The 17,780-nt window shown below is 45.8% G+C and overlaps 1 protein-coding gene across 2 annotated transcripts; it reads right to left on the bottom strand.

Moving 5' to 3' along the window:
• Positions 1 to 324: 324 nt before the first annotated feature.
• On the bottom strand, positions 325 to 16,704 carry LOC124027661 (brain-specific angiogenesis inhibitor 1-associated protein 2-like protein 1). 2 transcript variants are annotated; one of them, XM_046340027.1, is made up of 6 exons: positions 16,072 to 16,211; positions 13,972 to 14,106; positions 13,633 to 13,861; positions 10,309 to 10,371; positions 9,903 to 10,089; positions 325 to 1,233 (listed from the first exon to the last, which is right to left on the bottom strand). In XM_046340027.1, the coding sequence occupies exons 2-6, from the start codon at positions 14,030 to 14,032 to the stop codon at positions 1,186 to 1,188; spliced, it is 588 nt and encodes a 195-aa protein (XP_046195983.1). In that variant the 5' UTR covers positions 14,033 to 14,106; positions 16,072 to 16,211; the 3' UTR covers positions 325 to 1,185. The 2 variants fall into 2 exon arrangements, 1 of the variants encoding a protein (XP_046195983.1); XR_006837448.1 differs by lacking the exons at positions 325 to 1,233; positions 9,903 to 10,089; positions 10,309 to 10,371 and adding an exon at positions 16,510 to 16,704 and having other exon boundaries at positions 13,720 to 13,861; positions 16,072 to 16,227.
• Positions 16,705 to 17,780: the final 1,076 nt, after the last annotated feature.

Here is a 17,780-nt window from a genome sequence, read left to right as displayed (position 1 = left end):
GTCATGGTTGGATAGGCTGCGCTTCCACTCTGTGTCATGGTTGGATAGGCTGCGCTTCCACTCTGTGTCATGGTTGGATAGGCTGCGCTTCCACTCTGTGTCATGGTTGGATAGGCTGCGCTTCCACTCTGTGTCATGGTTGGATAGGCTGCGCTTCCACTCTGTGTCATGGTTGGATAGGCTGCGCTTCCACTCTGGGTCATGGTTGGATAGGCTGCGCTTCCACTCTGTGTCATGGTTGGATAGGCTGAGCTTCCACTCTCTGTGTCATGGTTGGATAGGCTCTCCACTCTGTGTCATGGTTGGATAGGCTGCGCTTCTGTGTCATGGTTGGATAGGCTGCGCTTCCACTCTGTGTCATGGTTGGATAGGCTGTGCTTCCACTCTGTGTCATGGTTGGATAGGCTGTGCTTCCACTCTGTGTCATGGTTGGATAGGCTGTGCTTCCACTCTGTGTCATGGTTGGATAGGCTGTGCTTCCACTCTGTGTGTCATGGTTGGATAGGCTGTGCTTCCACTCTGTGTGTCATGGTTGGATAGGCTGTGCTTCCACTCTCTGTGTCATGGTTAGATAGGCTGTGCTTCCACTCTCTGTGTCATGGTTGGATAGGCTGTGCTTCCACTCTCTGTGTCATGGTTGGATAGGCTGTGCTTCCACTCTCTGTGTCATGGTTAGATAGGCTGTGCTTCCACTCTCTGTGTCATGGTTGGATAGGCTGTGCTTCCACTCTCTGTGTCATGGTTGGATAGGCTGTGCTTCCACTTTCAAAATCTCTGCCATTATCATCTGTGTTACTGTTAAGACCTGCTTTTTGGGAATCTTAAAACTTCCCATTAGTGCTATATGAAAATTGTCACTTTTGAACTTGTTTTTAAGGACACACCTCTAAAATTGTAACCCCTCCCACTTCAGTGTAAGGGAGCTGATGGTAGACAGGTAAATTGCTGAACTTGGCGTTAGGGCTGGAAAATGCCAGTGTACCTGCTTTTACATGACGAAATTGCAAATGAACGTGCATTTGACACTTGCGCCTCCTTAGCGCCAAAAATAGAACCCTTGCGCTCTGTATGTGGACTACATTGTGGGTAGAGTATATGACTGACTATTTGAAAGAAAGATTGCGTGTCCACACGCTATTGTGAGTTTAAGATAGATGTGTTAATATTATCTTCATGATGCATGACTTACCCAAGGAAAAGAGGCGTCTTCCCAAACCCATTAAGTTGGGTTCCCTGTAAACAAACCCAAGAGACATTAGACCAGATATATTGTAAGTCACAAGACCCATTCACTCTCCATGATGGAATCCAACCCAACAATGATTCATTCACTCTCCATGATGGAATCCAACCCAACAATGATTCATTCACTCTCCATGATGGAATCAAATCCAACAATGATTCATTCACTCTCCATGATGGAATCCAACCCAACAATGATTCATTCACTCTCCATGATGGAATCCAACCAAACAATGATTCATTCACTCTCCATGATGGAATCCAACCAAACAATGATTCATTCACTCTCCATGATGGAATCCAACCAAACAATGATTCATTCACTCTCCATGATGGAATCCAACCAAACAATGATTCATTCACTCTCCATGATGGAATCCAACCCAACAATGATTCATTCACTCTCCATGATGGAATCCAACCAAACAATGATTCATTCACTCTCCATGATGGAATCCAACCAAACAATGATTCATTCACTCTCCATGATGGAATCCAACCAAACAATGATTCATTCACTCTCCATGATGGAATCCAACCCAACAATGATTCATTCACTCTCCATGGTGAAACCAACCCAACAATGATTCATTTACATGCAAAAATATAATTTCCATACCAAATGTACCACATTTCTGGTACTTTTTGCATGTGTTGTCCATGGAGACCACACCACAGACCACCCCTCCTCAGACAGGTTTGGTAGGGCAGACTGGTGAGTGTTGTGACTGACAAACAGAGATGACCTGGGTTCAAATGCTATTTCAAATCTTTCAAATACTTTGAGTGATTGCTGGAGTCTGCCCGGAGTGACAAATGGTGTGGTTTGCAACTAGACTATTGAGACTGTTCTGTTGGTTCCATTGCAACAGGTCCTCTCAATAGATAGGTGTTGAACCCAGGTCTGGAGAGGAGAACGCTTCATCACCTCAGAACACTGACACTGGAAAATGGCTCTTCTGGAAGGACAATGTATCCCAAGACCAGGACGGGGAAACACTGTCCTATTGTACTGTGTAGAGATAGGTGGGTTGACTCATAACCTGCAATCCCTGTACTTATATTGGCGGGGAAGGTGGGTTTAGGGTCATTCAATATTGGGTGGGTTGAATAAAGAGAAAACAATGCATTAAAAATCCATAAATGTATCATTTTTGTAGAATTCTGAGACCAAAAGGACAATGTCAGAGTTGAATTCAATAAGAGAAATGCTGTGAAAGAACAGCAGGCCAGAACAGTAGTCTAATGTTGGGGAAAGATGTGTGATGACTGAGGTCACAGTCACAACTACAGGGATTTCAAAATTACACATCTTGGGAGCTGTACCGTTCAAGATGGGTTAGATAGAATAGTAGTATAAGTGAAATCTGAACATAGTGTAGGTCTATAACCTCTCACATAGCTTTAATATCAACTCATTGAATTAAGCATTTCTTATAGTGAAATGATACAGCAAATGTAGGGCATCATAAAAGCAGGTAGTATTTCAACCACATAAAATATGCGCCCAAGCTGAACTGAAACCTTATTTAAAAAAACATTGGGTCTTTATAACAGCTTTCAATTTTCTTAAAACTGGAGTTGTTGCATTTTCCCCCCGGTCCCTAAATGTCTTTGCTTTGCAAGAGAAGTAACTTTCCCCTGTCAACTAAATTGAAGCCTTCATTCTATTGATTTATGACATTCTGGTGAGCAAGGGTTTATTTAGTCTTCTAGGGCAACAACTACTGACAGAAGAGAAGCTGCATGTATTTAATTATAGACAACTTGACAAACAGCCTACCAAAATGTCAGAAATTATAAGCAGAAACATAGGCCTATTCAAAAAGGCCAGTCAAAGAATTGTTCCTCACATTTTCTATATTTGCGGGTTAGGATTGAGTGTGGGCCTCAGATTTTCACTTTATTACATATAGTCAGGAGGTTGCGGATGGGTTACTAGCAATTCGGGTGGGTGAACAAACTGCTGACCCACGCATCACTGGTAGTCTCTCACAGCTGTAGTGCTGGGATGCCACCAGTAGAGGACAGCATTGAGCCTACAGAACAACTTTAGCCCTAGAGAGGGGTAGGCAGGCAGATGTAGCTAGACACACATTGACCTTAGTGACTGCTGTCCTAACATCCTGGACAGATGTGTAGTTTTAATCCTAGTCCTAATCAGACTGAGTGCAGGGTGTCAGCGCACACACACACACGTCATTTCTCTCGATACTTTCTGATACATTCCTGTAGTACCTCTGCTCTCGCTACGTCAGTCTCTTCTCTTTCTGTGTCTTTAATCCGTTTCTCTGTATTCATCTGCCTCACTTTCTACACAAAGGGCAGAACCAGCAAGGAAGCATTTTTTCTCATGGTGACAGAGCATTCCTGTGTAACCCCCACCCCTCCCTCTATATCCCACCCTCTTCTCCTTCTAATTCCCTCCCCTCATTCGCTCCCTGCAGCCAAATCTGATGAATGGGGAAAAGACTTCTCCCTTATGGCACTGGTCATACCAGCACAATAAAGACCTGGGTCCTGGAGTTTGGAACAGCAGAGTTGTGGGTTTGATTCCTGCAGGGGCCACATATACTGAATGTGTTTAGCGTCTGTTAAATGACCACATTATCAGTATTAAACATGACAAACAGACCTAGTCGTGTCCCAAAGGAGATGAAGAGAAGTGAGTGATCCCAGTTATGAAGTAACTATAATCCCATTCACAAGGACAGAGCTATACATGGCTGGTAGTCTGGAATGAATGACTCACCACTATACCATCCCTGCCTCCTTCAAAGACAGCCCTGGAGGCGTGTGTCATACACACACACACACACACACACACACACACACACACACACACACACACACACACACACACACACACACACACACACACACACACACACACACACACACACACACACACACACACACACACACACACACACACACACTCTTGTCGCATACACACCTACACACAGTCCAGTCACGACACACACAGAGTTACTCCACTTGTCGTGCTCTCACCTACACACAGAGAGAAACAGGAAGTGTTGTTCAGACTCACCTACACACAGAGAGAAACAGGAAGTGTTGTTCAGACTCACCTCCACAGCTAGTTATTCTTTTCATTGTATGGAAAAACATTCACCGCATGCTATTCACCTACCCTCCCCAAATTCACCTACCCAAACCCCGCGTTCACCTACCCACCCCCCGCGTTCACCTACCCACCTCGCGAATCACCTACCCGCATTTACCCCACCCCCACTCTTCACCTACACACCCCCCACCCCCAGTCTACACCTACCCCCCCCCACCCCCAGTCTACACCTACCCACACCCCACCCCCAGTCTACACCTACACACCCCCACCCCCAGTCTACACCTACACACCCCCCCACCCCAGTCTACACCTACACACACCCCACCCCCAGTCTACACCTACCCACCCCCAGCCTACACCTACCCACCCCCAGCCTACACCTACCCACCCCCCACCCCAGTCTTCACCTACACACACCCCACCCCCAGTCTACACCTACACACCCCCCACCCCCAGTCTTCACCTACCCACACCCCACCCCCGTCTTCACCTACACCTCCCCCAGTCTTCACCTACACCCCCCACCCCCAGTCTACACGACCCCCACCCCCAGTCTACACCTACACCCCCCACGCCCAGTCTTCACCTACACCCCCCCACGCCCCAGTCTACACCTACACCCCCACCCCCAGTCTTCACCTACACACCCCCACCCCCAGTCTACACCTACCCACCCCCACCCCCAATCTTCACCTACCCACACCCCACCCCCAGTCTTCACCTACCCACACCCCACCCCCAGTCTTCACCTACCCACACCCCACCCCCAGTCTTCACCTACCCACACCCCACCCCAGTCTTCACCTACCCACACCCCACCCCCACCCCAGTCTACCCACACCCCACCCCCAGTCTACACCTACACACACCCTACCCCAGTCTTCACCTACACACTCCCCACCCCCAGTCTTCACCTACACACACCCCACCCCCAGTCTACACCTACACACACCCCACCCCCAGTCTTCACCTACACACTCCCCACCCCCAGTCTTCACCTACCCACACCCCACCCCCAGTCTACACCTACCCACACCCCACCCCCAGTCTACACCTACACACACCCCACCCCCAGTCTACACCTACACACACCCCACTCCCAGTCTTCACCTACACACTCCCCACCCCCAGTCTTCACCTACCCACACCCCAAACAATACAACAATGTATTCGGGAAGCACTGTAACTAGCTAGCTTACAATTTGAGCTACAGAGGCATTTGGTATGTTATGAATTTCGAGATATGAATTATGAAAATAATTCAAGCGAGGGGTTTGTGCACAACCCTGCCTACTACACAAACCTCATCCTGTGTGTTCACCTACACTCACCCCACCTCTCACAGTATAACTGAACACATGACTCATAGATAGATCCCCCATCTCCACAGAGTGGGGCTTTGTCCTAAATGGCCCCCTATTCCCTATCTAGTGCACTACTTTTGACCCGCGCCTTGGACAAATGTAGTGCACTATATAGGGAATATGGTGCCGTTTGGGAGCATCCCAGAGCAGTGTCCACCATCTCAACCCCTGCTCTATCTCTGTGTGTTGTTTGATGAATGGGAGCAGAGCAGGCTGGTGTAGTCCAGCACTGTTAAATACAATGTGTTTCATTGGTAAAACATGTTACTATCGATGTTCCAGAACTGATTGTCTGTCTGGCTGACTCATACAGCATGAATGGAGGATAAGTACCTACTAGAATCAGAATCACACACTGGGAGAGAGAGGGAAGACAGACAGGGAGAGAGAGGGAAGACAGACAGAGAGAGAGAGGGAAGACAGAGAGAGAGAGAGGGAAGACAGAGAGAGAGAGAGAGGGAAGACAGAGAGAGAGAGAGAGGGAAGACAGAGAGAGAGAGAGAGAGGGAAGACAGAGAGACAGACAGACAGACAGACAGACAGACAGACAGACAGACAGACAGACAGACAGACAGACAGAGAGACAGGGAGAGAGATGGGGGGCCGGGCCAGAGAGACAGGGGGAGAGAGAAAGAGGGAGAGAGAAAGAGGGAGAGAGAAAGAGGGAGAGAGAAAGAGGGAGAGAGATGGGGGGCCGAGACCGAGGGAGGTAGGGCATGGATTGGGGGACAGAGAAACAATGAAAGAGACAGAGAGAAAGTTGAAGAGAAAAAAAGAGGGAGAGACATTGAAAGAGAGAGGGAAGTCAGACAGGGAGAGAGAGGGGAGAAGCAGAGAGAGAAAGAGAGAGAGAGTGTCAGGTTCCAGGTGTCAGGTTCACCCAGAGTGGAATCCAATGGAAGGCTGGGCCGGAGCCGTGCCACCAGATGTATGTACACTGAGTGTACAAAACATTATGAACATTTCCAGGACAGACTGACCAGGTGAAAGATATGATCCCTCATTGATGTCACCTGTTAAATCCACTTAAATTAGTGTAGATGAAGGGGAGGAGACAGGTTAAAGAAGGATTTTTAAGCCTTGAGACAATTGAGACATAGATTGTGTATGTGTGCCATTCAGAGGGTGAATGGGCAAGACAAAAAATGTAAGTGCCTTTGAACAGGTGATGTTAGTAGGTACCAGGCGCAATGGTTTGTGTTAAGAACTGCAACGCTGCTGGGTGTTTCACCCTCAACAGTTTCCTGTGTATCAAGAAAGGTCCACCACCCAAATGACATCCAGGAAACTTGACCAAAAAAAATCTGTGGGAAGCTTCAGAGTCAACATGGACCAGCATTCCTGTGGAACGCTTTCAACACCTTGTAGCGTCCATGGCCAGACCAATTGTGGCTGTTCTGAGGGCAAAATATTAGGAAGATGTTCTCAATGTTTTGTACACTCATGGCGTGACCCACAATGCATTGTAACTACTTTACACCTGCAGGTATTGCCAACACTTCTCTGTCATTCAAAACTACTGTATTTTAGCTTAAACAACCTCCAGGCTAGGCCCAGCCCTGTCCTACTCTACTGCATCCCAGCAGCCCCTTAGTGGGACAGAGGTTCCCAGACGCAAGGGTGTCCAACAGTCCGGGAATGTATTAATATAATGTATTACTATACTGTATTACTATACTGTATTAAAATACTATACTATATAACTATACTGTATTACTATACTGACTCAAGGGGAAATCCTCTTATCCATGGTCTTATACAATACTATGATCTGTTATACTGTACCATACAGTAACACCTTATCTTATCCAATACAGGTTTCACAAATATGAGGAGGCATCAAATACTGTATAGACAACTTTTAGGGAATTAGGATGTGCTAATGGTTTGATGTGGCTTGTAATCAGTAAGTGCTGTTATTAAGTGTTTATTAAGTATTGTTACGGTGTTATATGTGTTATTAAAATAAACACCTTATGTGCAGACAGGAAGCACATGTAAACATCAGCCAACTCTCCTGTTTACACAACTGACAATGGAGAAGGACTGAAATGATCCAGAACCACAGATAAGGTCAGGTACTTAGTACTATACAGTCACTAGCTATCAGCTCTGGTCAGGTACTTAGTACTATACAGTCACTAGCTATCAGCTCTGGTCAGGTACTTAGTACTATACAGTCACTAGCTATCAGCTCTGGTCAGGTACTTAGTACTATACAGTCACTAGCTATCAGCTCTGGTCAGGTACTTAGTACTATACAGTCACTAGCTATCAGCTCTGGTCAGGTACTTAGTACTATACAGTCACTAGCTATCAGCTCTGGTCAGGTACTTAGTACTATACAGTCACTAGCTATCAGCTCTGGTCAGGTACTTAGTACTATATAGTCACTAGCTATCAGCTCTGGTCAGGTACTTAGTACTATACAGTCACTAGCTATCAGCTCTGGTAAAGTACTTAGTACTATACAGTCACTAGCTATCAGCTCTGGTCAGGTACTTAGGACTATACAGTCACGAGCTATCAGCTCTGGTCAGGTACTTAGTACTATACAGTCACTAGCTATCAGCTCTGGTCAGGTACTTAGTACTATACAGTCACTAGCTATCAGCTCTGGTCAGGTACTTAGGACTATACAGTCACTAGCTATACAGTCACTAGCTATCAGCTCTGGTCAGGTACTTAGGACTATACAGTCACTAGCTATCAGCTCTGGTCAGGTACTTAGGACTATACAGTCACTAGCTATCAGCTCTGGTCAGGTACTTAGGACTATACAGTCACTAGCTATCAGCTCTGGTCAGGTACTTAGTACTATACAGTCACTAGCTATCAGCTCTGGTCAGGTACTTAGTACTATACAGTCACTAGCTATCAGCTCTGGTCAGGTACTTAGTACTATACAGTCACTAGCTATCAGCTCTGGTCAGGTACTTAGTACTATACAGTCACTAGCTATCAGCTCTGGTCAGGTACTTAGGACTATACAGTCACTAGCTATCAGCTCTGGTCAGGTACTTAGGACTATACAGTCACTAGCTATCAGCTCTGGTCAGGTACTTAGTACTATACAGTCACTAGCTATCAGCTCTGGTCAGGTACTTAGTACTATACAGTCACTAGCTATCAGCTCTGGTCAGGTACTTAGGACTATACAGTCACTAGCTATCAGCTCTGGTCAGGTACTTAGGACTATACAGTCACTAGCTATCAGCTCTGGTCAGGTACTTAGGACTATACAGTCACTAGCTATCAGCTCTGGTCAGGTACTTAGTACTATACAGTCACTAGCTATCAGCTCTGGTCAGGTACTTAGGACTATACAGTCACTAGCTATCAGCTCTGGTCAGGTACTTAGGACTATACAGTCACTAGCTATCAGCTCTGGTCAGGTACTTAGACTATACAGTCACTAGCTATCAGCTCTGGTCAGGTACTTAGGACTATACAGTCACTAGCTATCAGCTCTGGTCAGGTACTTAGGACTATACAGTCACTAGCTATCAGCTCTGGTCAGGTACTTAGGACTATACAGTCACTAGCTATCAGCTCTGGTCAGGTACTTAGTACTATACAGTCACTAGCTATCAGCTCTGGTCAGGTACTTAGTACTATACAGTCACTAGCTATCAGCTCTGGTCAGGTACTTAGGACTATACAGTCACTAGCTATCAGCTCTGGTCAGGTACTTAGTACTATACAGTCACTAGCTATCAGCTCTGGTCAGGTACTTAGGACTATACAGTCACTAGCTATCAGCTCTGGTCAGGTACTCTGTCACTAGCTATCAGTCAGGTACTTAGTACTATACAGTCACTAGCTATCAGCTCTGGTCAGGTACTAGTAACTGTATAGTACTAGTATCAGCTCTGGTCAGGTAGCTAGTAACTGTATAGTACTAAGCTATCAGCTCTGGTCAGGTAGCTAGTAACTGTATAGTACTAAGTATCAGCTCTGGGCAGGTAGCTAGTAACTGTATAGTACTAAGTATCAGCTCTGGGCAGGTAGCTAGTAACTGTATAGTACTAAGTATCAGCTCTGGTCAGGTAGCTAGTAACTGTATAGTACTAAGTATCAGCTCTGGGCAGGTAGCTAGTAACTGTATAGTACTAAGTATCAGCTCTGGGCAGGTAGCTAGTAACTGTATAGTACTAAGTATCAGCTCTGGGCAGGTAGCTAGTAACTGTATAGCTCTGACTGACCGTGTGTACAGAAGACCCGGAGGAGGTGGAGAGGGAGGGCGAGTGCTGCTTGCTGCCCGGGAGGACACTCCTCTTGGGGAAGTCGCTGTAGTCAGGAGGGGGGAGGACCATGGAGGAATCATCTGTCTCTGTGTCCTGGTGGAGCAGGTTCACCACGCTCTTACTGCGCATGGGAGGAGCCCCCACACTGTGGAGAGAGAGGGGGAGAGATAGAGAGAGAGAAAAGAGAGAAAGAATGAAGGAGAGAGGAGGGAATTCTGATCAGCAAAGGTCATCAGACTAGGAGAGTAGAGGAAACACTATGAGACAACAAGTCTGGATGAAACCTGTGTGTGTGTGTGGTGTATTGTGTGTTGTGCGTGTGTGTGTGTGTGTGTGTGCCTGCCTGCTTGAGTGGTCCCCTTACCTGTTGTTATTCACTATTGGCTCTGAATATGCCCGGCAATAGGATGATGGAAACCATCCCCTCCTGGAACACAGACAAACAGAGAGAGAGAGAGAGAGAGAGAGAGAGAGAAAGAGGCAGGGGATTACACTCCCATCTCCCCAGCTTTTTCCTACAGGCCCCTGAATAACCCTCAGACACTCCTAATACATTGACGTCCACACTGAAGTACACAATCCCCTGGAACCTGCTTCTCTACACACCACTCCATCATGCAGTAGCTTAATAGAATCCCCTTTTCAGGATTCTGTATCATCAACCTCTCTATATCTGTCTAACAGGTGGTGAGAGAGAACGGAGGCCATTATGGTAGAATAAGGTAGATAATCATCATAGGCATCTGAATGGACAAATCATTGACTCCATACAAATCCCTGTGAGAAATGTTAATATTTGTCCATTTGTTCACTGGGCTTCAGAATGGGCAGCTGGGTGTGGCCAGTGTTTAACTAGAATACATAAAGGCTGGGGTACTGTATCAACTTCCAGCTTCTCTGTTAAAAGCACCACAGTGAACCATGCTGTAGGGTTTAGGTAGTGATCACATTTCACTAACCTGATCTGGAACCAGGCCAACATTTCAGTCACATGTCTCTCATTCTCTCAGTCTACTGTCTCAAAGGCTATCAAATAATCATAGATAACAGATTTGTGTCATATAGCCTTGTGAACATAATGAATATATGATTCATTATTCATGTTTTCACAGGATATTAATTATATGTATTTAATTTCTGGCCATGACACTCTTCATCACACTATGGTGGTGGAGGGATACATGTGGATGTTATCAGTGTGTGTTGCTTGGTGACTGACCCAGATCTATCACTCTGGCTGAGGTGTGACAGATAGGTGTCTCATAAACTCAATGACATCACACTGCAGGGACCTCCACAAGAACCCTACACTGTATCAATGGCACATATCTAGGTAACATCCCAAAAGCCACCATATTCCCAAAAGCCACCCTATTTAGTGCACTGCTTTTGACAATATAAGAGTCCATCATCTGTAGAATGTGTAAAGAACATGTCCAGCATCACGTCAGGAATACAACACCTTTAGAAAGTTCCTTTTGCGCCTTGATTCAGCAAAAACATCAGATTCACTTGGCTGTGATTTTCTCCTTTCTCTACTTCTTTCCCCCCTCTCCTCCCACTCCCCCTCTCCCTCCTTTCTCTACTTCTTTCCCCCTTTCCCCCTCTCCCCCACTCCTCCTCCCCTCCTGTCTCCTCTGTGTCTTTCTGCCTCCAGCCATGTGCTGATTGTATTCCCCAGTGTGTCCCGGCTCCCAGGCAGCTCTTAACGATCCCAGAGCACGGTGCCCAGCCAGCCCCACCTGGAGTGGTCCAGTTAAGGGAGCTCAATCAAATCAACTTCTAATCAGGACCGGAACTACCACATGCACACAGCAGCTGGCGGTGTGTGTATAAATGCATGTGTGTGCATTAGGGCTGGGCGCTATACCATATTTTACTATATGCAGGTATTGATGCACGAAACGGTTTGGGTTTATACTTTACCTTCTATCACAGTATTTGAATGTTTGGTTTGTTAAATGTGATACGCCGTATGTAAAGTTCATTTTTATAGTTTACTCTGCTACTCAGGTCATCCCTCTCTGCTCTCTCTCTCTCCATGCTGCTTTATGACATACCTAGTCCCACCCCTTCACTCAAGGAGTGCATTTGTTGCTGTTTGACCATGAGACACTTTCGTTCAGTCTGCATGGTCAATGCAGCACATGCAACAATGTTGATGACAACGATGTTGTTTCCACTTTGATCTTAATATAAATCCACAAGCGTTCTATAATTACAATATTAGTTTGTGTTTCTTACATCTCTAACAGCTAGTTTGTATTTTCTAGTTAGCTGGCAAGCTAACTAGCTAATGAAAGTACTGAGTCAGTGCAAACGTAGCAAGCTAATACAGCCTGATACCAGAACTGAGTCAGTGCAAACGTAGCTAGCTAATACAGCCTGATACCAGAACTGAGTCAGAGCAAACGTAGCTAGCTAATACAGCCTGATACCAGAACTGAGTCAGAGCAAACGTAGCTAGCTAATACAGCCTGATACCAGAACTGAGTCAGAGCAAACGTAGCTAACTAATACAGCCTGATACCAGAACTGAGTCAGAGCAAACATAGCTAGCTAATACAGCCTGATACCAGAACTGAGTCAGAGCAAACGTAGCTAACTAATACAGCCTGATACCAGAACTGAGTCAGAGCAAATGTAGCTAACTAATACAGCCTGATACCAGAACTGAGTCAGTGCAAACGTAGCTAGCTAATACAGCCTGATACCAGAACTGAGTCAGAGCAAATGTAGCTAACTAATACAGCCTGATACCAGAACTGAGTCAGAGCAAACGTAGCTAGCTAATACAGCCTGATACCAGAACTGAGTCAGAGCAAACGTAGCTAGCTAATACAGCCTGATACCAGAACTGAGTCAGAGCAAACGTAGCTAGCTAATACAGCCTGATACCAGAACTGAGTCAGAGCAAACGTAGCTAGCTAATACAGCCTGATACCAGAACTGAGTCAGAGCAAATGTAGCTAACTAATACAGCCTGATACCAAGACTGGTGGAGGCTTAAATCAGCATGTTGTTTGTGCAACAGTATCTTCTAAATCAAAGAGGAATAGGCGAAGCATGAATATGTTGGCCATATGAATAAAGTTTTAATGTAGCCAAAGATCATATGGTCCCCTAGGAAACACCGAACATCACTTTGGTTCCTACCCTGTCACAATAACTCATCCATGGCATTTTCATTTGTTGTCATGCCAAACAACACTATTATGCCCACTATTATTTATATTCTAACCATAGAATAAACATTCTATTTCCATGATTCCAAAAGTTCGCCCAAGGTTAAAATAAGGCCTAGTATTTTTCCCCATATTGTGGCAGTGTGGAAATGATCTCAAATGAGTGCAGGGATGTAGAAATGGATGGAAAATAATAGAAAATGATTTTAGGTTGAAGTTGAATTGAACAGTATAAAACAATCCAACTGGAGAAAGACCCATTGAAATAATTTAGAATATATGTGTTGTCACACACTACTCATAAAGCAAATATAGAACTTTTATTAATCAAAAACAGAAAATACTGTCAAAAATGTGAAAAATTATATGATATTTTGGCCATATTGCCCAGCCCTAGTGTGTGTGTGTGTGTGTGTGTGTGTGTGTGTGTGTGTGTGTGTGTGTGTGTGTGTGTGTGTGTGTGTGTGTGTGTATGCATCACCGTATGTGTCTCTCTAACTTACTGCCTGGTTTTCTCCAGTTCTCCGTAGAGCCATCCGTCCCTCTCATCAGGTATGAGCAGGGTGATGATGTCTCCCTCGTCAAAGCTGAGCAGCGTAGAGTTGGTCCCAGAGGTGTGGGGGAAGATGGTGCGGACCCTGGGTCTCTTCACAATGTTGTTGAGTCCTGTGGCCACAGACACTGACCTGGGACCTAGACCGCCACTCTCCTCCCCTCCATTGTCCCTGTAGTCTGGAGAGAGAGAAGGGTTAATATACAGGCATGTACACAGGTCCATGCATGCACCCACATAGAAACACACACACCAGCGATCAGCGGGAGGACATGCGAACACACACTACCTGTGCCACTCTCAGTCTCTCTGGTGACTGAGTTTGTTGTGGGTGTGTCCTGCGTGAACATACTGGCCAATGGGCTGGTCTGAGCCTTCAGTGCCGGGGCAGGGGTGGAACTGTGTCCCGGAATATGGAGTTGCTCTGACCATAGGAAGTGGAACACAGGAAGGGGATAGTATAAGTGCTAGAATGTACAGTTGTTAGTAGTGAACCTGCCATTGGTACATTAGTAGTTAACCTGCCACCGGTAGTGGTACATTAGTAGTGAACCTGCCACCGGTAGTGGTACATTAGTAGTGAACATGCCACCGGTAGTGGTACATTAGTAGTGAACATGCCACCGGTAGTGGTACATTAGTAGTTAACCTGCCACTGGTAGTGGTACATTAGTAGTTAACCTGCCACTGGTAGTGGTACATTAGTAGTTAACCTGCCACCGGTAGTGGTACATTAGTAGTTAACCTGCCACCGGTAGTGGTACATTAGTAGTTAACCTGCCACCGGTAGTGGTACATTAGTAGTTAACCTGCCACCGGTAGTGGTACATTAGTAGTTAACCTGCCACCGGTAGTGGTACATTAGTAGTTAACCTGCCACTGGTAGTGGTACATTAGTAGTTAACCTGCCACTGGTAGTGGTACATTAGTAGTTAACCTGCCACTAACCTGCCACTGGTAGTGGTACATTAGTAGTTAACCTGCCACTGGTAGTGGTACATTAGTAGTTAACCTGCCACGGGTAGTGGTACATTAGTAGTTAACCTGCCACGGGTAGTGGTACATTAGTAGTTAACCTGCCACGGGTAGTGGTACATTAGTAGTTAACCTGCCACGGGTAGTGGTACATTAGTAGTTAACCTGCCACTGGTAGTGGTACATTAGTAGTTAACCTGCCACTGGTAGTGGTACATTAGTAGTTAACCTGCCACTGGTAGTGGTACATTAGTAGTTAACCTGCCACTGGTAGTGGTACATTAGTAGTTAACCTGCCACTGGTACATTAGTAGTTAACCTGCCACTGGTACATTAGTAGTTAACCTGCCACTGGTACATTAGTAGTTAACCTGCCACTGGTACATTAGTAGTTAACCTGCCATTAGTACATTAGTAGTTAACCTGCCACTGGTAGTGGTACATTAGTAGTTAACCTGCCACTGGTAGTGGTACATTAGTAGTTAACCTGCCACTGGTAGTGGTACATTAGTAGTTAACCTGCCACTGGTAGTGGTACATTAGTAGTTAACCTGCCACTGGTAGTGGTACATTAGTAGTTAACCTGCCACTGGTAGTGGTACATTAGTAGTTAACCTGCCACTGGTAGTGGTACATTAGTAGTTAACCTGCCACTGGTAGTGGTACATTAGTAGTTAACCTGCCACTGGTAGTGGTACATTAGTAGTTAACCTGCCACTGGTAGTGGTACATTAGTAGTTAACCTGCCACTGGTAGTGGTACATTAGTAGTTAACCTGCCACTGGTAGTGGTACATTAGTAGTTAACCTGCCACTGGTAGTGGTACATTAGTAGTTAACCTGCCACTGGTAGTGGTACATTAGTAGTTAACCTGCCACTGGTAGTGGTACATTAGTAGTTAACCTGCCACTGGTAGTGGTACATTAGTAGTTAACCTGCCACTGGTAGTGGTACATTAGTAGTTAACCTGCCACTGGTAGTGGTACATTAGTAGTTAACCTGCCACTGGTAGTGGTACATTAGTAGTTAACCTGCCACTGGTAGTGGTACATTAGTAGTTAACCTGCCACATTAGTAGTTAACCTGCCACTGGTAGTGGTACATTAGTAGTTAACCTGCCACTGGTAGTGGTACATTAGTAGTTAACCTGCCACTGGTAGTGGTACATTAGTAGTTAACCTGCCACTGGTAGTGGTACATTAGTAGTTAACCTGCCACTGGTAGTGGTACATTAGTAGTACAGGTATTACAGGTTTTTACCATTTCATTATTATGATTAAATCAGTGAAGCCATAGTGTCATCACAAGGTATCTGTGCTGTGTTCTCTCGCTCTTTCACATTGAATCAGAATTAGATATTCTAATGAATAAATGGTTTTCTAAATGGTTAATGAATGAGTGACTGCCTTCTCACCCTACTGTGTCTCTGGGAGATGGGGGAGGCCTGGGGGGTGATGGACACTGGGGTGCGAAGACCCTCAATCATAGACATCACGCTCTCGGGCACGTTGGTGGCATCGCCACACTTGTCCTGCCAGGTGGGCAGCTTCCCGAAAAGCATGTCTCTGGCCTGGGGTCAGAGAAGGAACAGCAGCAGTCATAATAGTTACTGTAGAATGGGAGCCTTGAATTTGTGATTTGGTACCCCACTAGACATTTGTATAATAAACGTGGTACACAGATGGTGGTTATGGTAAATTCATGGAAATAGTTAGTGCGATCTGGTTCCAATTCCACCCCTAGCCTCTAGCCCACATCCCCTTAAAACCCCCATCATTTTAATGGATTGAAATCATGTTCAGGTTTTCTACTGACTGAGAGCCGAGGAGGCACTGTAGCATAGTTCTAATACCTTGTCGTGGAAGGCAGCGATCTGATAGGAGAAGGTGCAGTGTTTGTCCACCAGGAAGCAGAAGCGTCTCTTCTCCTCCAGCAGAGCCTCCTTGCAGCCGTCGGCGATGAACTTCTGCATGTCCATCTGCCCTGACCTCAGCGTCTCCAGGCACTGCACAATACAACAGGCCAATGACATGCTGTTATCTCAACTGCAACGACCAATCATACGCAAATATCTTGCTGCACTGACCAATCACATTCTCTCACCTCACTGCAAAGACCAATCACACAGTCGTGTCTTGCCACATAGACATAGCTCAGCCAATCAGAGCTGCCTAGCACCGTAGGTATCAGGAAGTGAAAGGGCATTGTGAAGAGAGGAGCAGAGATAAAGGCTGGCTGGACGTTCTAATCTCTGTGTGGCAGGTAGAGACAGAGATACAGAGAGGTATTGTAGGGATACTGTACAAGGGAATGGAATGGGTTTTATTATCTAACATGGCTGACAGAAGAATAGATGAGGGCTAGAGAGGTGACAGTAGCAGACATGATGACAGAGAAGAATAGATGAGGGCTAGAGAGGTGACAGTAGCAGACATGATGACAGAGAAGAATAGATGAGGGCTAGAGAGGTGACAGTAGCAGACATGCTAACAGAGAAGAATAGATGAGGGCTAGAGAGGTGACAGTAGCAGACATGCTAACAGAGAAGAATAGATGAGGGCTAGAGAGGTGACAGTAGCAGACATGATGACAGAGAAGAATAGATGAGGGCTAGGGAGGTGACAGTAGCAGACATGCTGACAGAGAAGAATAGATGAGGGCTAGAGAGGTGACAGTAGCAGACATGCTAACAGAAGAATAGATGAGGGCTAGAGAGGTGACAGTAGCAGACATGCTGACAGAGAAGAATAGATGAGGGCTAGAGAGGTGACAGTAGCAGACATGCTAACAGAAGAATAGATGAGGGCTAGGGAGGTGACAGTAGCAGACATGCTGACAGAGAAGAATAGATTAGGGCTAGGGAGGTGACAGTAGCAGACATGCAGACAGAGAAGAATAGATGAGGGCTAGAGAGGTGACAGTAGCAGACATGCTGACAGAGAAGAATAGATGAGGGCTAGGGAGGTGACAGTAGCAGACATGCTGACAGAGAAGAATAGATGAGGGCTAGGGAGGTGACAGTAGCAGACATGATGACAGAGAAGAATAGATGAGGGCTAGGGAGGTGACAGTAGCAGACATGCTAACAGAAGAATAGATGAGGGCTAGAGAGGTGACAGTAGC

Source organism: Oncorhynchus gorbuscha, unplaced genomic scaffold, assembly GCF_021184085.1.
Source record: "Oncorhynchus gorbuscha isolate QuinsamMale2020 ecotype Even-year unplaced genomic scaffold, OgorEven_v1.0 Un_scaffold_3444, whole genome shotgun sequence".
Classification (NCBI taxonomy): Eukaryota; Metazoa; Chordata; class Actinopteri; order Salmoniformes; family Salmonidae; genus Oncorhynchus; species Oncorhynchus gorbuscha.
This window is presented reverse-complemented; position numbering and strand designations above follow the sequence as displayed.

Coding starts and splice junctions, on each gene's coding strand:
- LOC124027661 (XM_046340027.1), bottom strand. CDS start 14,032: ATGTTCACGCAGGACACACCCACAACAAACTCAGTCACCAGAGAGACT. Junction 10,090..10,308: donor CCAATAGTGAATAACAACAG/GTAAGGGGACCA, acceptor CTCTCTCCACAG/TGTGGGGGCTCCTCCCATGC. Junction 1,234..9,902: donor CCGGGTCTTCTGTACACACG/GTCAGTCAGAGC, acceptor GTTTGTTTACAG/GGAACCCAACTTAATGGGTT.